General features: G+C 41.1%; 1 protein-coding gene across 1 annotated transcript in view; it reads left to right on the top strand.

Moving 5' to 3' along the window:
• Positions 1-23,643, top strand: part of LOC126106118 (thyroid adenoma-associated protein homolog) — a 230,947-nt gene that overhangs the window by 78,170 nt on the left and 129,134 nt on the right. Inside the window, 3 exon segments of the mRNA XM_049912364.1 lie at positions 1,686-2,072; positions 9,629-9,784; positions 16,305-16,499. Coding sequence (XP_049768321.1) covers positions 1,686-2,072; positions 9,629-9,784; positions 16,305-16,499 — 738 coding nt within the window.

Raw genomic sequence — 23,643 nt, 5'->3', positions numbered from 1 at the left:
CATTCAATGTCTCTCGGTTTCAGCCCACATGGGACCCAAGTTCCTTCTTTCTGAATCATGCCCATAGCCTTGAGACGTTTTGAGATGTGTTGCTGTGTCACTCCCACTAACCGTGTCAATTCTTCTTGAGTCTGACGTGAGTCTTCACTCACCAATGTCTCCAATTCCACATCTTCGAAAACATTCTCTCTTCCACCACTGTGCCGGTCTAAGATGTTAAAATCACTGTTCTTGAAGTGTTGAAACCACTCACGACACATTCTTTCACTAATAGCGTCCTTACTATGCATACTTGAGAGAATTTGATGAGACTCAGCTGCTGTTTTCTTCATATTGAAATAAAACAGTAACACCTCCCACAAATACCAAGAATTAGACTCATAAACTCACATTTTCAATCAAGAACAACTTTATGATGCGGACACAAATCGACTAATGTTTGAATGAGGTTATGTTGACCGAGGTCCAAGCTAACTGCCTGACGTCTGTGATCTGTTTCTTTCGACTGCTACTTACCGTTGTTGCCACCTATCTGCAAACGGTGGAAGCAAAATTGTTGTACACCTTGTATTTCCTGCCTGCTCCACCAGACAGTGCTCTTCTTTCTGCTCACCCATACTCTACTATCACTTCCCCTTCCCTGCCCCCTCCAGATTGCTGCTTTCATTCCAAGTGACGGTTTCATTCCAGTCTGATTTTCCAGAGATGGCATACATGAGTGTGTGAGAGGTGTGTTTGTTTGTGTGAATAAATGTTGTGTTTCCTTTTCTGAAGAAACCTTTGGCTGAAAGCTAATGTGGAAGTGTCTCTTCATTGTGCCTGTCTTCAATTTAACGTGGCATCTTGTGGTGGGTAACAATCTTTTTCTTTTCCTCGTGTTGTTGATATTAGAATGTTTCCTTGGTCTTTTATTTCCCTAACACAGGTGTTAGGAATAGGCCGTTGAAACATTCCTGTAGTCTATCTGTAACTTCCATGTCTTGCTAGGTTTCTTGCTTCTCTCCCTTTTTTTCACAATCACTGTTCAATATCAATGCTGTAAGGGTTCTGCTATTCAGTGCACTTGAATCGTGACACGGCTTCTCCTGTGTGGATTTTGATCTGTTGTATCAAAGATGCCAAAAGAGGATTTTCTTGTTCCAGTGGAATAATGCTCTTAGAGAAGTTGAACTCAATGTGTTACCTATAATGTACAACTCTAACTCCTCTTAATGAGCAGACAACTCCACTCAGCAGGTAGTAGCACCAGCTCGTGGCCTGCGCTGTGAACAGGACAGGATCTCTACAATTCCGACCTGCACAAACTGTCATAAAAACCTCCCGAAAGGGGGGGGGGGGGGGGGTGCTTCCTGCTTAACGGATAAACATCCCGCATTGGCCAGTGGATACTTAAGACATGGAACACGTCATTCTGTGAATGACATGTTACACCTCAATATTCCAATCTGGAGTTTCCATTGTTTAACTTATTCAAAATATGCATTGTACAAAAATGTAGAACTGGGTGGCTACACTGTGTATTCAGCACAGAATGTGGATAGGTGGCTGTCACAGCAGCTGTGCAGTTGTACGATGTTCCGTATTAGTTAGCTCTAGTCTCGACTGTACTCGTTACGTAATTTAAGTTTCCCCGAGGACTTTCCATTTCTGTACTGACACTGTGGCCACCGGTGACACTGCCGCAGGTGATATCGGCATACGAGGCACTGATGCTGAAGCATTGGGAGGAGAGCCGCGGCTGTGGAGAGGAGGCAGAACAGGTGTGGGCGCGCACGTGGGTGCGTCCGCTGCTGCCGTCGCTCGAGGTGCCCGACGGAGCGGCAGCCGGCGCGGAGCGGTTGGTGGCGGCGGCAGCGCGAGCCTGCCCGGCGGCCTTCGCCGCCATCGGTGGAGGTGCGGGCGGTGCAGAGGCCGGTGCAAGTGCGCGGGCAGCGCTGGCGTGGCTACGCGTGGCGCACCGGCAAGGTGCACTGGATGCGCGGCTGCGTGAGGGTGCCGGCCGTCCAGGTCTCTGGAAGGGCGTACTGTCCTACGGAGCCCTCGAGGATGCACTGCTGCACGAGAATGAGGAGGTAAGTAGAGGGAAAGTTGCCTACAGTTCTTGTATAATGCACTTGGCAAATTTGGTTACCAGGATGCCGAGTTTGGAAATGGGAGTTTCAGAAATTGACATTGAGCTTACTCCTACACCATCATTGTTAGATGTCTGGAACTCTGAGTGGTCCATCATGGACTCCCCAAATAAACTTAGGGCGATAAAGGAGACTGCGACTACTTGTCAGTCTTGCCTTCAAACATTTGCAGCATATCTGCTGTCCCTTGTCAGTTATGCATTGGCTGTATTCTCTAACCGTTGATGACTCTGCATCCAAGATAACTTGCTGTGTCCTTCATACCAAAAAATCCTCAATCCAGTTATAAATCTCATTCAGTATTCAAGATGATTGTACTTTTGGTAATAAGTCTATGGGTGGTATCAAGTCAAATGCCTTTCAGAAGTCAACAAATACTGCATCTACCTGACTGCTGTGATCTGTCATATGAAAAAAGTGCAAGTCAGGTTTCACATGATCAGTGTATTTGAAATCTGTGCTGGTTAGCATGAAATAGGTCAGTCTCTTAGATATTCCTCTTTACATTTGAGTTTGGCGTATGCTCTCAGATTCTACAGCAAATGTGTGGTGTCACCGCCAGACACCACACTTGCTAGGTGGTAGCTTAAATCGGCCGCGGTCCATTAGTACATGTCGGACCCGCGTGTCGCCACTGTCAGTACTTGCAGACCTAGCGCCACCACATGGCAGGTCTAGAGAGGCGGACTAGCACTCGCCCCAGTTGTACGACGACTTTGTTAGCGACTACACTGACGAAGCCTTGCTCTCATTTGCCGAGAGACCGATAGAATAGCCTTCAGCTAAGTCCATGGCTACGACCTAGCAAGGCGCCATTAGCCTTACAGTGATTGTAATTAACCGTATCTGGAGATAGACTCATTTGTATCGTCAATAGCGATGTACTACAAGGATGCATTAAAGTTAAGTATTCAAGGAGCTGCATACTTTTCTTATAGCATTAATTAGGTATCCTGTTCCAGAACTCACGCCAGCCGGCGTGTGTGTACGCGTGCCTTTCGGCTACCTCAGCGTGGCGTGGCTGTTTTGCTACGCCACAACAAAATGTATGTCGAGGATGTTGGACAATAGTTCTGTAGTTCACTTCTGTTGCCCTTCTTGTAGGTGGGTGTCACTTGTGATTTCTTCCAACCTCTGGGCACAGTTTTTTGTTTGAAGATTCTTCGGGGTACATCTTAAGGAAATGGCAGCAAGGGACAGGAAAGGACACCAGTATGTATGCCTGGGGGCCTCATTCAATGTATTGAAAAGGCTATTCTGGAAGCCATTGAGGAACAGGGTGCAAGCAACTGCTGATTGTGGCACATGCTTGAACAAAAGATATCTGTCGTTGGGCTCTGACATCGTACTTGGATTTTTGCAGTGATTGACAGAAAAGGTTGAGAAGACCAGAATTATATGTAGAGTTTCAACTAAGGTCACAATTTGCAGCATTGTCCCCAGAATTGATCGCAGCCTCTGGGTTCTGAGTCAAGTGAAAGGACTCAACCAACGACTTTGATGGTTCTGTGAAAAGCAAGGCTGCGACTTCCTGGCCTTGTGCCATGGGATAGAAAACTGTAGGGTGCCCCTAAATGGGTCACGTGTGCACTACACGTCAGAGACTGATACCTAGGTAGGTAGGGCGCATGCAACAGTTTTTTAGATTAGGCGACTCTCCATCCAGTCCAGGTAACCCAGAAGTGTCACTGTAAGAGGGAAAGAAATGCCTCCCACAGGTGAGAGTATTTCCTAGTGCTTAACTGCCAAAGCATTCACAACGAAGTGCTCAAGTTCGAAGCACTTCTGACAAGCAATGACTCTCATGTAATACTAGGTACAGAGAACTGGTTGAAACCTGAAATTGATAGCAATGAGATTTATGGGGAAAATTGAAGTGTATATCAAAAGAATAGGCAAATGGGAAATGGTGGTATATTTGTCGCAGTAGTCAAGACACCCAAATCCACTGACATAGATATTGGAGCCGCTTGTGAGATTGTGTGGGCAAGATTCAGTATCAAGGGTAGGAATAAAGTGGTAACTGGGTCCTTCTGTTGCCCACCAAACACGTATTCTGATGTAACCAAAAACTTTAGAGAAAACCTAAATTCGGTTATACATACATGCCCCAATCATGCTGTAAGCATTGGTGGAGACTTCAATCATCCAACAATCAATTGGGAAAATTACAGTTTTTTTAGTGGTGGGCATGATCCTTTGAAACATTACTAAATGTCTTCTATGAAAACTACCTAGAACAGATAAACCCCATTCATGGTGGTAATATATAGGATCTAATGGCTACAAATAGACATAATCTCTTTGGGGATGTTCACATTGAAACTGGTATCACTATTTGTGATGCATTTGTGGCAACAATGATAATCAAAGTTCAGAGAACAACTAAACAAGCAGAAGATATATATTCACTGATCAGCCAGAACATTATGACCACCTACCTTACGGCCAGTATGTCCGGAGGCCTTGGTAGGTTACTGTAGGGAGTTGGCACCACGTCTCCACACACACACACACACACACACACACACACACACACACACAAAAGCACGCACGCAATTGCAGGTGAACACTACTCTATTCCGTACCTTCTCCCAAGAAAATGGGGTGCCCCTAAGCTCCATGCTAAGTGTTGTACTGTTTGCCATCGCCATAAATCCAATTATGGATTGTCTCCTTTCCGGTGTCTCGGGCTCCCTCTTTGTCAATGATTTTGCGATTTACTACAGCTCTCAACAGACCAGTGTTCCTGAACGATCTCTTCAAGGATGTTTCGATCACACCCACTCGTGGAGCATCGAAACCAGCTTCCGATTTTCTCCCAGTAAAACTGTCTGTGTTAATTCTTGTGGAGTTTCATCCGCCTTCCCTACATCTAGGCCCTGTTGACTTTTCGTTTGCAAATGTCACCAAATTCTTGGGACTTGTGTTTGACAGAAAGCTGTACTGGTCTTCCTCTGTTTCATACCTTTCGGCTCGCTGTCTACGATCCCTCAACACCCTCCGTATTCTGAGTGGTACCCCCTGGGGAACAGACCGAGTCATCTTCCTCCGCCTATATTGCACCTTAGTGCGCTTGAAATTGGACTGTGGAAGCATAGTTTACTCCTCTGCATCGCTGTCTATTCTTTGGCGTCTATATTCTGCCTTTAGCATTTGGAGCTTTTTACACTAACCTCGTGGAGACCCTTTACGCTGAGACTACTGAACCTCCATTGTCCAATTGGCGAGCTCTCCTTCTGAGTCATTACGCTAGTCATCTGGCTTCCATGCCTGCTCATCCAACCTGTGCCCTTTTTTTCGACACCTCCTTGGATTTAGGATATGCAGACAGCCCTTCCTCTCTACTATCACCAGGAGTCTGCTTTCATCAACAGCTACATTCACTTTCCTTCCAATTTCCTAAAACTTTCTTGACAAATGGGGGTACAGCACCACCTTGGCTTCACCCTTGGACCTGCCTTCTCCGTGACCTTTGTCAGCTTCCTGGGCATTTGCTGCTATATGTGCACAAATGGAGGATGCCACATTTATCTATACTGACATCTCCAAGATCACCTTTGGTTTTGAGGTTTTGGGAGTGCCTATATTATTGACGAAACCCCCATTACATTTCGGCTTCCCAACCAGTATTCGGTTTTTACTGCAGAACTTGACGCTGTTCTCCAGGCTGTCCAGTACATCCGTTGCCATCAGGGGATACATTATATTATATGCTCAGATTCTCTCAGCTCTCTTTTCAACCTCCAAGCTCTTTATCCCGTCCACTCTCAGGTCCACCGAATTCAGGATTGCCTCCATGGGCTCCACTTGGGGGGCATCTCTGTGGCATTCCTCTGGATCCCAGGGCATGTTGGTGTATGCGGAAACGAGGCAGCCAATATAGCGGCAAAAGCTGTTGTCTCTCTTCCTTGGCCTGCTGTTTGCATGGTTCCCTTTGCCAATCTACAGAGTGTCTTATGTCATCATGTTGCTCTTTTATGGCACACATGTTGGTCTGCACTACAGGATAATAAATTACGGGACATGAAACCTCTTCCCTGTTCTTGGACCTCTTCCTCCTGGTCTTGTCATCGAGGGGAGGTAATTGTAACTAGACTCTGGATTGGGCACTATCTTTTTAGCCATTGACATCTTTTATGTGGCGATCCTCCCCTGTTTTCCCCCATTGTTCTCAATCGTGGATGGTGAGACATCTTTAACTTCAGTACTCCTATTTTAATCTGCTACATGCCCGTTTACAGCTGTCGTCTGATATATTTTCACTTTTAGCAGACGACACGCACTCAGCCAATCATGTTCTTGAATTTATAAGTGTTAGTGAGATGACATTGGTCATTTGAAGCTCATTTTGGGGAAAACAACACACCCTTCGATAGCAACTTTCTAAGATTTCCTATCGTTTTTAGTTTCCCTCTTTCTTGAGTTTCACCTCCATTGCTGCTGATTTAAATATCAGCTTTTTACCCTTCACCAAGCCACAGAATGGGCACTTATGACCATAGCAATTTTACATCATTTGAAATGCAATTCAAAAACGCTCGCTCTAACTAAACAAAAGAAAATCCGCGCCAAACAAAGCGTTTAGCATTAACTCGGTGACTTCAATGAAAATGATAATGACAGGGCTGCAATCAGGGACTCCCTGTCCAGAACATGTAACAGTGATCTAGAACAGCAAGAGTTAAATGAAAATGAAGAAATGGACAAGGAGAAGAGTAAAGATTGGCATGTATTTATAAAAACGATTTCACAGTAGTAAAATTTCCTACGAAAAAAAGGTTCAGATTTTTTTATTGGTAAAATAGAAAGCATCTCTAATGACACCTATGAAATGACGTGTGTGAGAAAGAAAGTTCTTGATGGTAATGTTTATTTTGTATTTCCAGAAACTGGTGATGCAAATGTGGTAGAAAGAGGCCAAATTATTTTAAAAAGTTGTTCCAGAACATAGAAGGCGAGGTAAATTAATTTTTGAATGGATAGATGATTGAAATTAAGTAAATACTTTTCACATTGATTGTGACATTCAATAACTAAAACTTAATATTTGTTTGTCAGTTTTCGTGAATGCAAGTGTTTTTATAGCAAAAATCTCAAGTTTAATGTGCTTGTAAAAATTTGTTTAGTCTAGAAATTGTAAAATTTTGTTGCAAATACAGCAATATATTTTTAAGAAATCAGAATAGTGATCAGATTCACTCCACTGGACATCTGACTCTGTTCCTGCATACAAAATACAATGGTGATCGTATTCGCCTCAACAGGGGAGGTGACACAAGTCGGCAATTAACTTAAAATAATAACTGCAATTATAAACCAAAAATAACGTAAAACATGAATATATCATTATCAGGGTTGTGAAATTAATGTACTGAATTTTTATTCTCATATCACAAGAGTAAATGGACGAAAAAAAAAAAGAAAATGCTGTTTTTGATCGGATTACCTCATTTTACGGTATCTTAATAAGTACCCACTTCAGTGTGTTAGTTTTCCGTTTTTTCTGTGTCTAACAGTCTTCCCACAAACACATAACAGAGGAACTTTGATTTTACAGTCTCCAATTTTATGTTTTTTGCCATAAATTTGTAGCTCCTCTGAAAAACCCATAAGATCAATGTTAAAAATTCCTCAGTTGTACATTTCTTCCTAGTAAGGTTTACCTTGATTTTAAGTTCTTACCCCATGGCTCGCTTCTCTCATTTTTCTTCCTGTTGACGTTCAGTATGACTGAACAAGTTAAAAGTGACTCAAGAGAGTGATGGTTCACTCTACAGGTGGTGTCGGAATTAAGGAAATATTTTAGGCCTTTGTGGAGAGGGGCGATGTGTAAGAGGAAATGTTGACATAATCCATGATTGGTGTTGCCAACACAACTTCACAACATTTAGCTTCACTGCACAATTATGATACAACTACTGCTAGGTTACAGGGTAAATTTTTTGAGGACTTCTTACTTGCTGTTACACGTCTGTGATTTTTCAAGAATTGATGAAATTCATTTCCACAAATTATTGTATAGACATTGTGTTGTACTTTTAATTTCCTTCACTTAGACAGATTTTATGCAGAGTATTATAGAGGATTGTGATTTTTAATCATATATGCCAATTATATTTGTTTTTGCTTATATTTTGTGGGGGTTTTAACAATTCCCTCAGTTCTGCATTTTCCTTCTTTTGTGTTTTTAAAGTCTGGGCTACACAAAAACTTAAAATAGGGGTTTTACTGTACATAGTTCGCTAACTGCCAACAACTGAGGCAGTGCTAGTATTTTTAGACCTTGCCTCACTTCAAAGATGTGTTAGCATATTTGTAGTGGTGGTTCACTAGCCTAAACTCGACACTGGTCCGGGCTGACAGGCCTCTGTTGACAGCATGATACCTCTGTAGTGGACAGCATATGGCGTCTCGAGGTAGGAGGCTCGTTCCAATATATGAACAATGCTGCCATAATCTTGTGGGATCTCACAAGTGTTCCAATAAACTGCTGGAGATGGACCTGTCTGCACACCGTGTCTTTCCTCTGAGACATTTCCAAATGTTTAATGATTTTATGCCCCTTCAAAGTGTAGTATCCATGTTAGTTCCTTGAAATTTAAAACACTGTCGACCATTTTGAGCTCTGGTTGCGTAAAACTCAAATGTGGTTACAATTTACCCAGTTTTCTCTGAATAGAACGTAAACCAGTTGTATTCACACATTTTTTAGCCTCGTGGTGATCACCAGTACTTGGTGAATTGTTGATTTAAGAGCAGATAAACAACAGAAAATTACAAAATTATCCACAAAGAATGAACGCCTAACAAGGGTTCCTGACTGTGACTGAGATGCCATTGACAGCTATTGCAAATAGTGTTAAACTTAACACACTGCGTTTTGGAACTGCATTCTCGTGAATAAACTGGTCTGATGTGAGTATATTGAAATATATTTGAAGTATAAAACTATGCATATTTACCTGATGTCACTTGGCAGAAAAAGACAGCTGTGATACTAGTGGTCTTTACCCACTACAAGCGACACAAGTGAGTATAGCTAAACGTATGCGTAGAGATGTACTTCAGCAGTGGACACTGAATGGCCGATGACAACACTCAAACAGCAGTGTGTACGAGTTTTGTACTAACATTGATTTTCTGTCGTATGTCTCATTTTAAATAGGGTTCGTGTGGTCATTATGTCATGATGAACCACCTCCACTGTCCTCTGGTTGACATCGCAGGCAGTCCTGGTCTTGATTCTCAGTGACCTCCTCAGATTTTTCTGTGGTGGAAATTTCTGGAATGGCATCTGCACAGCATTGTGAGACTACCTTGTAAAGTAAGCACTGAGACTGATAGGAAACCTACTGAACTGGCATCAAATACAAAGGCTCACACCAAGCTGATGCATGTACTCAGTTGGCGTTTATTTATTTATTTATTTCTATCATGTTGTAATCATTTTCATATATTTGTCCATGAACTAGACATTTTGCTTTCTGTTGCAGACGAGGATGTCGGCTCTCTCTCTGCTAGTCGAGGGCCACAGGTCAACGGAGCCGTTCTCACCTGCGGAGCTGCAGCTCGTTCGGACCTTCCTACGGCACAACGTGAATGTGCAGGAGCCGTCTGCGCGCCAGCGGGGTCTCGCCCTCATCAAAAAGGTGAGCCCCCGAGTACGTGGTCATGTGGTCGGTGGCAGCCTCTGCTTTCTGACCGTCACGTTGGATGACGGACAGCACAGAGCTAAATGTCAAACTCTTCTTCTGTATCTACATCTGCATTCTGGAAGCCAGAGAGCATTTTGTGTACCACCAGCACTTTCCCTCTGTGCTGTTCCACTCACAAATTATGTGCAGGAAGAGCAACTGTTAGTAAATTTCCGTGTGAGTTCAGATTTCTCTAATTTTACTTTAATAATCTTTTCTTTCACTATAGGTAGAATGTACACTCTTAGAACTTAACAGTAAAGCACATTGTGGTGCAAGTTCTTGGTTCTCACCACCCACCTGGCCTTAACTTACATCTACATCTACATCCATACTCCGCAAGCCACCTGTCAGTTTGTGGCTTAGCGTACTTTGTGTACCTCTATCGGTTCTCCCTTCTATTCCAGTCTCGTATTGTTCGTGGAAAGAAGGATTGTCGGTATGCCTCTGTGTGGGCTCTAATCTCTCTGATTTTATCCTAATGGTCTCTTCGCGAGATATACGTAGGAGGGAGCAATATACTGCTTGACTCCTCGGTGAAGGTATGTTCTCGAAACTTCGACAAAAGCCCGTACTGAGCTACTGAGCGCCCCTGTTGCAGAATCTTCCACTGGAGTTCATCTGTTACCTGCGTAGCGCTTTCGCGATTACTAAATGATCCTGTAACGAAGCAAGCTGCTCTCCATTGGATCTGCTCTATCTCTTCTATCAACCCTATCTGGTACGGATCCCACACTGGTGAGCAATATTCAAGCAGTGGGCAAACAAGCGTACTGTAACCTACTTCCTTTGTTTTCGGACTGCATTTCCTTAGGATTCTTCCAATGAATCTCAGTCTGGCATCTGCTTTACCGACGATCAACTTTATATGATCATCCCATTTTAAATCACTCCTAATGCCTACTCCCAGATAATTTATGGAATTAACTGCTTCCAGTTGCTGACCTGCTATATTGTAGGTAAATGATAAAGGATCTTTCTTTCTATGCATTCGCAGCACATTACACTTGTCTACATTGATATTCAATTGCCATTCCCTGCACCATGTCAATTCGTTGCAGATCCTCCTGCATTTCAGTACAATTTTCCATTGTTACAACCTCTCGATATACCGCAGCATCATCCACAAAAAGCCTCAGTGAACTTCCGATGTTATCCACAAGGTCATTTATGTATATTACGAATAGCAACGGTCCTACAACGCTCCCCTGTGGCGCACCTGAAATCACTCTTACTTCGGAAGACTTCTCTCCATTGAGAATGACATGCTGCGTTCTGTTATCTAGGAACTCTTCAATCCAATCACACAATTGGTCTGATAGTCCATATGCTCTTACTTTGTTCATTAAACGACTGTGGGGAACTGTATCGAACGCATTGTGGAAGTCAAGAAACACGGCATCTACTTGGGAACCCGTGTCTATGGCCCTCTGAGTCTCGTTGATGTATGGATGAATAGCGCGAGCTGGGTTTCACATGATCGTCTTTTTCGAAACCCACGCTGATTCCTACAGAGTAGATTTCTAGTCTCCAGAAAAGTCATTATTCTCTAACATAATACGTGTTCCAAAATTCTACAACAGATAGACGTTAGAGATATAGGTCTATAGTTCTGCACCTCTGTTCGATGTCCCTTCTTGAAAATGGGGGTGACCTGTGTCCTTTTCCAATCCTTTGGAACACTACGCTCTTCTAGAGACCTACGGTACACCGCTGCAAGAAGGGGGTGAAGTTCCTTCGTGTGCTCTGTGTAAAATCGAACTGGTATCCCTTCAGGTCCAGCGGCCTTTCCTCTTTTGAGTGATTTTAATTGTTTCTCTATCCCTCTGTCGTCTATTTCAATATTTACCATTTTGTCAACTGTGCGACAATCTATAGAAGGAACTACAGTGCAGTCTTCCTCTGTGAAACATCTTTGGAAAAAGACCTTTAGTATTTCGACCTTTAGTCTGTCATCCTCTGTTTCAGTACCATTTTGGTCACAGAGTGTCTGGACATTTTGTTTTGATCCACCTACTGCTTTGACATAAGACCAAAATTTCTTAGGATTTTCTGCCAAGTCAGTATGTAGAACTTTACTTTTGAATTCATTAAACGCCTAACGCCTCTTGCATAACTGCCCCCCCCCCCCCCCTCCCCCCTCCACCGCCCCCTTCAGACTACATTTCGCTTCGCGTAATTTTTGTTTGTCTGCAAGGCTTTGGCTATGTTTATGTTTGCTGTGAAGTTCCCTTTGCTTCCGCAGCAGTTATCTAACTTGGTTGTTGTACCACGGTGGCTCTTTTCCATCTCTTACGATCTTGCTTGGCACATACTCATCTAATGCATATTGTAATATGTACGATGGTTTTGAACTTTGTCCACTGATCCTCAACATATCTGTACTTGAGACAAAACTTTTGTGTTGAGCCATCAAGTACTCTGAAATCTGCTTTTTGTCACTTTTGCTAAACAGAAAAATCTTCCTACCTTTTTTAATATTTCTATTTACGGCTGAAATCATCGATGCAGTAACCGCTTTATGTTCGCTGATTCCCTATTCCGCGTTAACTGTTTCAAGTAGTTTGGGTCTGTTTGTCACCAGAAGGTCTAATATGTTATCGCCACAAGTCGGTTATCTGTTTAACTGCTCAAGGTAGTTGTCAGATAATGCACTTAAAAAATTTTCACTGGATTCTTTGTCCCTGCCACCTGTTACAAACTTTTGAGTCTCCCAGTCTATATCCGGCTAATTAAAATCCCCACCCAGAACTATAACATGGTCGCGAAATCTACTTGAAATATTTTCCAAATTTTCCTTCAGGTGCTCTGCCACAACAGCCGCTGAGCCAGGGGGCCTATAGAGACATCCAATTACCATGTTTGAGCCTGCTTTAACCATGACCTTCACCCAAATTATTTCACATTTCGGATCTCCGTCAATTTCCTTCAATACTATTGCACATTAATCCTTCCGTCTCAGCATTTATCCACAGTAACTACTCCTTTCTTCACTCCATTTTAGTTTTCTATCTCTTTCATTTTCTGACTTGTCTATTTTTCGCCAACCCGCCTCCCACCTCTGTTACGTACAATGCATTTAGTTTTTCACTCTTACTAACTTGTGCACGATGTTTTAGCAGTAATCTCTGTCTTGCACGTTACCCTGTCTTCCACATTTAAGCCCTTAGGTTTTCAAACCTCATCCTGTGCAGTCCCCAACATTCAGTTTTTTCTTCTCATCCTGTCTGACAAGTGTCCCCTGACCTGGGGTTCTGGGTGACTTTTCGGAACTATACCCCTTTCTCCAAACCTTTCCAGTTCTTTTCCTTCACCCCTCTTCTTTCTCCTTCAACTCTTCTGCCAGAAGAAGCAGACACTGGCTCTGAAAGCTTGTAAAAGTTAAATCATTTTGTGTGAGTGTTTGCCTGCTGCTGCTTGGTGAGTAGATTTTTTTTTATCTATCCATTTACAGTTGTTGTTGTTGTGGTCTTCAGTCCTGAGACTGGTTTGATGCCGCTCTCCATTTACAGTATATTATAATAATTGATTATTTTTGTTGTTATAAAATAGCTAAACAGTTTGTCTATTGTCTGAAGCTACTATTTATTTACTCACAAATTCATCCTCAGCTTCTGAGGCCATTGTCAGGCGATAACTGAATGACACAGTCTCAGATAAAATGAGGTTTGACCTGTGAGCCAGAGGCAGGGCTCGAATCCTAGTTGTTAATACTGTGTTCCGTTGTCTGCTAAAGATAAGTGTTTGCCTTTCCTTTATTGTATGTACAGAGTTATTAGTTAGGTAGTTATATAGTTCTGAGAAACAGAAGTATTTCATTATAAAAAATAAATAAATAAAATGAGAAAAGTTGAACTGGTTTGTGTGTAAATAAATAATAGTTGCAGAAATATAGAAAGTGAGTTTCTTTGAGCTTGGGTTCCCAGTTGCTAAGAATTTTTTTAAAATGAGTCCATACTGCCTGCAACTATTACCGTTTAGATTATATTGATGGTACTGCACAATTTTGGTCTTAGGCCATCTTCAAGTACTTTGTTAAAATTCTTTTTAGTAAAAACAATATTAGATCTTCAGAATATTCTTCTAGTTAAAGTAAAAACCTGTGACTAAGCAGAACTTAGATTATGCTAGGTACAGTAGCTTGTGATATACATTTGTTAGATATCTCAACATCAAAAATCTACAGTGGCAAATATTACCAATTTACTGGAAGATTATGTTAGGTGATACATATATGCGTAGTATGTCTTCCATATTTATCTAACTGTTCGCATATAGGAAGATGATGAGACTTACCAAACAAAAGCGCTGGCAGGTTGATAGACACACAAACAAACACAAACATACACACAAAATTCTAGCTTTCACAACCAACGGTTGCCTCGTCCCTCTTTCCTGACGAGGCAACCGTTGGTTGCGAAAGCTAGAATTTTGTGTGTATGTTTGTGTTTGTTTGTGTGTCTATTGACCTGCCAGCGCTTTTGTTTGGTAAGTCTCATCATCTTTCTTTTTAAATATATTTTTCCCACGTGGAATGTTTCCCTCTATCATATTCATATCATTAATTTGTTCGCATATAGGGTCATATAGTGGGGGTAACTTTAATGAATTTACAACTTTAACTGTGTATAATCTAAAATTTATTTGTAGAGTGGAATGTTTCAAAAATAAACTGAAAATTTTCAGGTGGCAAGGAATTATTCATAAATCCAAGAAAAACCCAGGAATTTTTTAGAATCGGGGAATTTTTCAGTGTTTTAGTGTTCAGTTAAATTTTTGTAATTTTGACTGGTAAGAACTGATACTCTACCAAATAATTTTCCTTTAGGCTGCTACTGAGAATAATACTGCAGCAATGAAACATAAACAAGTGAATAACTCCAAAATAAAACTTTAGTTGCAAAGAAAATGTGCCATTTACAGCAAAACACAGTGCACACACAAGCATCTACAGACAGCAGAATGTATCAAAGACTGCGATACTTCGCAACAACAGACTGCTATCAATGCGTCTTTCCTGTGGGCCTCCCTTTAGTGGGGGTGACGTCACAACTGTTTACATTTCTAACAGGTTGTGGGAAAATAAAATGCGAATGGTGGTTTGAGAAGCGCTACTTTCAAAGAAAATTTTCTGTTACACAAAATGAATTATCTTATATGTGAGAATGTGTGATGAATTTCTTCAATCATGGAGCATTGTCTCTCATTCAAAACTTGATTGAGAACCAGCCACTTAGAAAAATTTCAAGCCCAGAAGACCAGTGTTTTGTCCTATTATTTAAAATTTTACTGGCACATTTGTGTTTGATATATGTTAAAGGGTAACACATGCTAAAAAAGACCAAGTTTAAAGGTTAATGTTTAATATTTATTTTAACTCTTTCATCAATTACAAATTATGAAATAACAATGGCAAGAAGTATAATTATCCTAAAAAAGAAAGAAAAACAATTGTGAAGTGAGTTCTTGAGCAATTTCACTTGTAATTGGCCTTTCTGTGGAAAAGTTAAAATGCTTGATGGAACATGTGTTGGGCCAGGTAACCCATGAAATCTTAGGTGCACTGCACAATAGTAAAATTTATGATTGTTCTTGTCAGAAATATTCAGCTGCTGCAATTTAAGCTGTGCTCGTGGAACCATGCTTGACTACACCTCAGAAAAAAACTGCAAAAATTTTTGAATGCGTAATACTATATGTAAAAGCTTATCTTTTCTTGTAGCTATACTGTATGTATATTAATTTAAACCATTAAATTTTCCTACTTGCGTGTTCGTGCTACTTAACAGTTATGTTGGTGTTAGCTGATTACATCAGGTGTGCTATGCTCTGAATGTCAGCTGTGATTGGTATGATATACTGTCACTTAACATGGAAAAAAATTTGCTTTCACCAGAGGTACATTGTATTTTCACCTGATAAGAAGAGTATTTTCAACTGGGAAATCCAGGGAATTTTTTCTTGTCCGCATATACCCCCTGATGAAGAAATTCTTTATTTTTTCTACATATAATACATACATGAATGGATGGACAATATTTAGCACTAGTGTTATGGCTAATACATATTGCGCTCTGAATTTTTGTTTGAGTATGTTCTGTGATTTTATGGCATTTTAGGATGTTCTACTGGTTGTAACAATCACTCTGCAAAATAATGTGTGTTAATTCTGAAACACATTGCTTTGAGGTCTTACTGAAGCAAACCTTTAACCATAGAGTTTCTGAGATTCGTGTTAATAAATTGAAAAATTAGAGGCATGGGTGTCTTAAATTGTTACTAATTGAACAAATAAGGTAAATTACTGATAGTGCAGTTTGTCTTGTACTGTTTCAAGCCGAGGAGAAGGATTTATCAGGTGTTTGCACCACACATTGTGCATCACGATCACGGTTTGCTCCTGTATCATTGAGTTTGTGTAAGATTTTCTTCTCTTGGGCGTGCCGAATATTGTCCTGTGGTTTCCCGTTTCTAGCTGTTGGAGCGACTGAGGGACTCCTGGCAGTCTCAGGAGCGCCAGGTGAAGGCAGCTGAGAAGTCCGGCGAGGGGGCAGTGGAGGCAGAGAAGGCTCTGGCGACTGCCTCACTCTTCCTCCAGTGGCTTGTCGAGTTCAGCTTCTCCAGCATCTTTCCGGGAGCTAACTTCAGCCGGCGGGGCTCCGCTCTTCAGGTACACATGTCGGACTTCTCGCAGTCGTTTCTGCTGCCAAACATTTTTTTATGTGTGCCCACAGGTACTTACTCTCTAAGGAATGGAAACTTGAATGTTAATGCACCTTCTGATGTAAGACATGTGACCAGTTTCTCCCCACATGAAGATGCATTGTGGATAGTTTTAAGACAGCGACTTTCTACGTAGACTTTTATTTAATGTATTTATTTACAGTTGCTTTTTGGATGCTCTACAGCAACCATATACTTGATAAGACATTTTTACAGCAAACAAACCATTAAACTGTTTGTTTATTATGCGACTAGTTTTTGAGATGAGACTATTGTCTGAAATCTTACACTGGCAATAATTACATCCCAGTTGGCATCTTGTATACTTAGGGACGAGAAGAAATCGTTTTATTGTATGGCCAAAATTGGCATTATTTTTTTAAAATGTCAGTGTTATTTTTTGCCAGAATTGGTGTTACTTTTACCTAAATTTGTTGTTACCATATTTTTTACCTTATTTGGCGTTTTTTACCAAATTTGGTGGTGTTTTGCCAAATTTATTATTTCTTTTCCAAATTCCATAATTTTTTGCAAGTTATTGTTTGCCAATTTATGTTTTGTGTTTGCCAATTTCTCTGTTATTACCAGATCCATTGTGTTGCCAAATTAATGTTTTTTTTCCCAAATTCCATAATATTTTGCCAGTTCAGTGCTGTTTTTGCCAAATTGAGTGTTGTTTTTTCCATGGTTGGTTGTGGGTCTTCAATCCAGAGACTTGTTTTATGCAGCTCTCGATGCTACTCTTTCCTGTGCAAGCTTTTTAATCTCCAAGTAACTACTGTGCCCTAAATCCTTCTGAATCTGCTTAGTATACTCATCTCTTGGTCTCCCTCGATGATTCTTACCCTCCACACAGCCCCCCAGTACTAAATTGGTGATCCCTTGATGCCTCAGAACATGTCCTACCAACCAATCCCTTCTTCTAGACAAGTTGTGCCACAAATTTCTCTTCTCCCCAATTCTATTCCATACCTCCTCATTAATTACATGATCTACATATCTAATCTTCAGAATTCTTCTGTAGCACCACATTTCGAAAGCTTCTATTCTCTTCTTGCCTAAACTATTTATCGTCCATGTTTCACTTCCATACATGGCTACACTCCATACAAATATTTTGAGAAAAGACTTCCTGACACTTAACTTTATACACGATGTCAACATATTTCTGTTCTTCAGAAATGCTTTTCTTGCCATTGCCAGTCTACATTTTATATCCTCCCTACTTCGAGCATCATCAGTTATTATGCTCCTCAAATAGCAAAACTCATCTACTACTTTAAGTATTTTATTTCCCTTATCTGATTTCCTGAGAATCACCTGATTTAATTCAACTACATTCCATTATCCTCATTTTACGTTTGTTGATGTTCATCTCATAGTCTCCTTTCAAGACACTGTCCATTCCGTTCAATTGCTCTTCCAGGTCCTTTACTGTCTCCGACAGAATTACAATATCATCGGCAAACCTCTAAGTTTTTAATTCTTCCCCATGGGTTTTAATTCCTACTCCAAATTTTTCTTTTGTCTGCTTTATTGCTCGCTCAGTGCATAGATTGAATAACATCAGGGCTAGGATACAACCCTGTCTCACTCCTTTCCCAACCACTGCTTCCCTTTCATGCCCCTTGACTCTTACAACTGCCATCTGGTTTCTGTATGAACTGTAAATAGTCTTTTGCTACCAGTCACTGAGATTGGTTGTGACATAGCCACGATGGACCAACCCAAAAATTTTTCTCAAATTACAAAAAAATTCAATAGTTTAGATGCAATTTTTGCACCTTGCCCAAAGAGACACCAAAATGAAAATAAGTTATTTTAATAAAATGAAATGTGCTCTGTTGAATGGTGTTAATGAATGTAATGTGGTAGGTGTCCATTTTGACACACATGACTTTGAACATGGGTATATTTTGATACATTCATGGTTTTTTAGCAAATGTACAGGATGGTAGCACAGTAATGAATTATACAAGCCAGGCCCAAATTTGTGATATACCGGGTGATCAAAAAGTCAGTATAAATTCGAAAACTGCATAAATCACGGAATAATGTAGATAGAGGGGTACAAATTGACACACATGCTTGGAATGACAAAAAAAATACAAAAGTTCAAAAAATATCTGACAGATGGCGCTTCAGCTGATCAGAATAAAAATAATTAGCATAACAAAGTAAGACAAAGCAAAGATGATGTTCTTTACAGGAAATGCTCAATATATCCACCATCATTCCTCAACAATAGCTGTAGTCGAGGAATAATGTTGTGAACAGCACTGTAAAGCATGTCCGGAGTTATGGTGAGGCATTGGCATCGGATGTTGTCTTTCAGCATCCCTAGAGATGTTGGTCGATCACGATACACTTGCGACTTCAGGTAACCCCAAAGCCAATAATCGCACGGACTGAGGTGTGGGGACCTGGGAGGCCAAGCATGATGAAAGTGGCGGCTGAGCACACGATCATCACCAAACGACACGTGCAAGAGATCTTTCATGCATCTAGCAATATGGGGTGGAGCGCCATCCTGCATAAACATCATACTTTCCAGCAGGTGTTTTATCAGCCAGGCTGGGGATGATGCAATTCTGTAACATATCGGCGTACCTCTCACCCGTCACAGTAGCAGTTACAAAACCAGAATCACGCATTTCCTCAAAGAATAAAGGCCCGATAACGGTAGATGTGGTAAATCCGACCCATACCGTGACTTTCTCGTCGTGCAATGGAGTTTCCACGACAGTTCTACGATTTTTGATAGCCCAGATTCTGCAGTAGTGGGCATTGACAGACCCTCGGAGCGTGAAATGAGCTTCGTCAGTCCACGACACATTACTCAACCAATCGTCATCTCCGCCATCTTTTGAAATGCCCAACTGCAAATGCCATCTGCTTCACTAAATCGCTAGGTAACAGTTCGTGATGCCGATGGATTTTGTATGGATAGCATCGGAGGGTATGCCTCAGTGCCAACCAAACAGTAGTGTATGGAATGCCGGTGCGACATGCGACTGCACGAGCGCTGAGTTCCCCGTGCATAGACGAACCCGCTACAGTCTCCATTTCCTCCTGAACTGTCTCAGCAGCATTACGCCTTGTGCTCGGTCGGCCATGACAGGGTCTATCGTCTAAACAACCCGTGGCTTCGCACTTCAAAATCATTCTCGCCACAGCTGCATTTGTCAACTGACCTTTACCCGCGCGAATCCCCTTCCTATGGCGATGGGATTGTAATGCTGAACTAGCACATTCCCCATTCTGATAATACAGCTTCACTGAAAGCGCCTTTTCAGGTAATGTCAACATGCTGTGACTGCTGGCGCATCTCATTCTCTCTCTCATTACACGATTGTCATGCGCAGTCACTGACGTTTTGCTGTCCGGCACCGTCTGTCGGACATTTTGTGAACTTTTTTTTGTTCTAATAAAACCCCATGTCATTCCAAGCATGTGTGTCAATTTTTACCTCTCTATCTACATTATTCCGTGGTTTATTAAGTTTTCAAATTTATACTGACTTTTTGATCAGCCGGTATTAAACACCCAGACAGACAGTAGTATGGCAAAAGACCAGATCCATAGCGCACTTTCTCCACTACTTATGCCTCGCTTAAGCATGTACAAATTTCTCGTGACATGATTTGTCACCCACTTTGAACTGAGATTATGCCAAATGCATTGCTTTCTGAGTTCTACTTCCATCATTTGTGTATAGAGCACAAAAGGTTGTACCACTATACACAGAAGCAAGAGTCTAGCCATTTTACATTAGGAACAGTGGAATGCCAAACTTGAAAATTTCTTTGTGACTGTTCGGTCTCGGTAAAAGTGGTCTTCACAAAAGCGGCTCTAGCACCTCAACCAAGTTGCAGGTGAGCCTGAAACTTTGCATAAGTTCATGTAGGCCCCTCAGGTACATACTGTACAAATTTCATCAAAATTGAAGATGGTCAAGCTATGAGCATCTTCTAAACTAGGACACTTGACATGGAATAAGTCTACTGTTAGTGAAATGGGATGTGAAACATGTGACAGGGATTTTAAGTTGCTTGAATAATCTGCATGAGAAATTTAGACTTACTGTAGAACATGAACAAAAGAAAAGCATCAACTATCTGTACCTAAATATTGCAAGACACAGCAACACATGCACAGCCAAAATTTATAGGAAAAATAAAGTGATTGACACCACAAGCCCTGCAACCTCATGTCACCCAAACATCCATAAACAGCCAGGATACAGGTCAGTACCACATAGGGCAACTAAAATACCTCATAGTGAAATGTAAATGTAGTGAAAGAGATTGCAGTTGCCAATGGTTATACTGCTTGCATGGTTGAGACAGCCATAGACAAAGAGAAGAAAGACCAGATACGAACTGCACCACAAAAGAAAGACAAAAACAAATGCATATCTAGCATCCCATACATTGGCAATAGATCACAAAACATTGCAAATATTTTCAACAGTCGCAAAGTAAAAATTGGACTTTCTACAGGTAATAAACTACAACAAAACTAATACATAATACAACATGTAATCATCTCCCATACTCAGACTCTGAAATATGCAAAATAATGCCAGCAATGTTCCATGTTCTATCTAGGACAAACGGACCAAAATTTTAATACCAGGTACACATAGCACCTTAAAAGCCTGTACACACAACAGACACGCAACTTCGGAAGTAGCCACACACATACATAATCAGAACACTCATTTGGAAAAGTAGAGCAAAAGGTCAAAGCACCATACTGACTAAATAAATGGCAGAAAATGGATATCTTAGAAAAACTGGAGCTGTATTCACATTATAGAAGATAAAATATGAAATGAAAAACTTGAAAGTGAATCAGTGAATTTCTTCAGATGCTTCAACTCTAAACTTAAATAAAAATAGTAACACATAGAAATAAGCACCATTGTAAAATAAATATAAGCAAATTATGATTAAGACAAATACCCTCTGTACTAAATGCATTAAACTCTGTGGAAGACCTGCAACAATATCTTTGTCCGCTACATCTAAAAAGTTGTTGTAAATGTTTCATTACTTAAGTAATTCTGAATGCATGCTGTGCACAGAAGAATGGGACCGGGGGGGGGGGGGATGTTTGATGAGTCTGAGATGTCTGCCTCGATAGCTGAGAGGTCAGCATGACGGAATGCCACGCCAAGGGGCCTGGGTTTGATTCCCGGCTGGGTTGGAGATTTTCTCAACTCAGAGACTGGGTGTTGTATTGTGTTCCTCATCATCATCTCAACCCATCTAAGCGCAAGCCACCGAAGTGGCGTCAGCTCAAAAGATTTGCACCAGGCGACCGGTGTACTCAATGGGAGGCCCGAGCCACACGACATTTTGTTTCATTTCATTCCGAGACTGTGTGAAAATGGTCCAGAGAAAAAACTAACTAAAAGTTAGCGCAAGCCGCCGAAGTGGCATCAGCTCAAAAGATTTGCACCAGGTGATTGGTGTACTCAATGGGAGGCCGTAGTCACACGACATTTCGTTTCATTTCATTCCGAGACTGTGTGCAAATGGTCCATAGAAAAAGCTAACTAAAAGTTCCTTCAAAATTTCACCTATAGCTACCAAAAAATTATGTAAAATGGCATAGTACACAGAGAAACACACACCTGAAAATGGGAATCATTCCCAATATGCAGCTTGTAAAATATAAATAAAAGAAAATTGTGACTGGTAGCAGAAAAGTTATTCATAAATAAATCCATTAACTTACTTAGTGAATGTACTGGTACCGAAATGAAAAATTACAGATAGAATGCTAAAATAATGAAATCTGTCTTGAGAAACTCTTTCACTACTAAAGATCATACTGTGGCTTCTCCTTTCAATAATTGTATAAAAACCAAAATGGCAGATATTGAGGTAATCGATTGTGGTATAGAAAGTCAACTAAAATCACTCAACAGCAGAAGGTCAACTGGACCAGGTGAGATATCTGTGAGGTTCATCTACATGGCTACCCTGCAAATCACACTTATCCCTGTAAATGCCTGGCAGAGAGTTAATCATCTACATCTACATCTGCATCTACATGATTACTCTGCAATTCACATTTAAGTGCTTGGCAGAGGGTTCATCGAACCACAATCATACTATCTCCCTACCATTCCACTCCCGAACAGCGCGCGGGAAAAACGAACACCTAAACCTTTCTGTTCGAGCTCTGATTTGTCTTATTTTATTTTGATGATCATTCCTACCTATGTAGGTTGGGCTCAACAAAATATTTTTGCATTCGGAAGAGAAAGTTGGTGACTGAAATTTCGTAAATAGATCTCGCCGCGACGAAAAACATCTTTGCTTTAATGACTTCCATCCCAACTCGCGTATCATATCTGCCACACTCTCTCCCCTATTACATGATAATACAAAGTGAGCTGCCCTTTTTTTTTTGCACCCTTTCGATGTCCCCCGTCAATCCCACCTGGTAAGGATCCCACCTTCACAATAATTCACTATTATTCCACTCTTGAGCAGCAAGCGGAAAAAATGAACATCTGTATCTTTCTGTGCAATCTCTGATTTTCCTTATTTTATTATGATTATCATTTCTCCCCATGCAGGTCAGTGTCTCCAAAATATTTTTACATCCAGAGGAGAAAGTTGATGATTGAAATTTCGTGAGAAGATCCTTCCACAACAAGAAATGCCTTTTTTTAATGATGTTCATTCCAAGTCCTGTGACATGTCTGGACACTTTCTCCCCTGTTAGTCAATAATATAAAATGTGCTGCCCTTCTACGAATTTCAGTAGTGTACTGTTACTCCTATCTGGTAAGCATCCCACAGTGCAACACTGCAAAGCAGCACTCCAAAAGTGGATGGGCAAGCATAGTGTAGGCAGTCTCTTTAGTAGATCTGTTGCACCTTCTAAGTGTTCTCCCAGTAACATGTAGTCTTTGGTTTGCCTTCCCCATGACATTTTACCGAGCGTGGTGGCGCAGTGGTTAGACACTGGACTCGCATTCGGGAGGACGACGGTTCAATCCCGCATCCGGCCATCCTGATTTAGGTTTTCCGTGATTTCCCTAAATCGCTCCAGGCAAATGCCGGTATGGT

Source organism: Schistocerca cancellata, chromosome 10 (assembly GCF_023864275.1).
Source record: "Schistocerca cancellata isolate TAMUIC-IGC-003103 chromosome 10, iqSchCanc2.1, whole genome shotgun sequence".
NCBI classification, from domain to species: Eukaryota; Metazoa; Arthropoda; class Insecta; order Orthoptera; family Acrididae; genus Schistocerca; species Schistocerca cancellata.
Note: the sequence above shows the minus strand (reverse complement) of the source record. Positions and strands in the feature narration are given on the sequence as shown.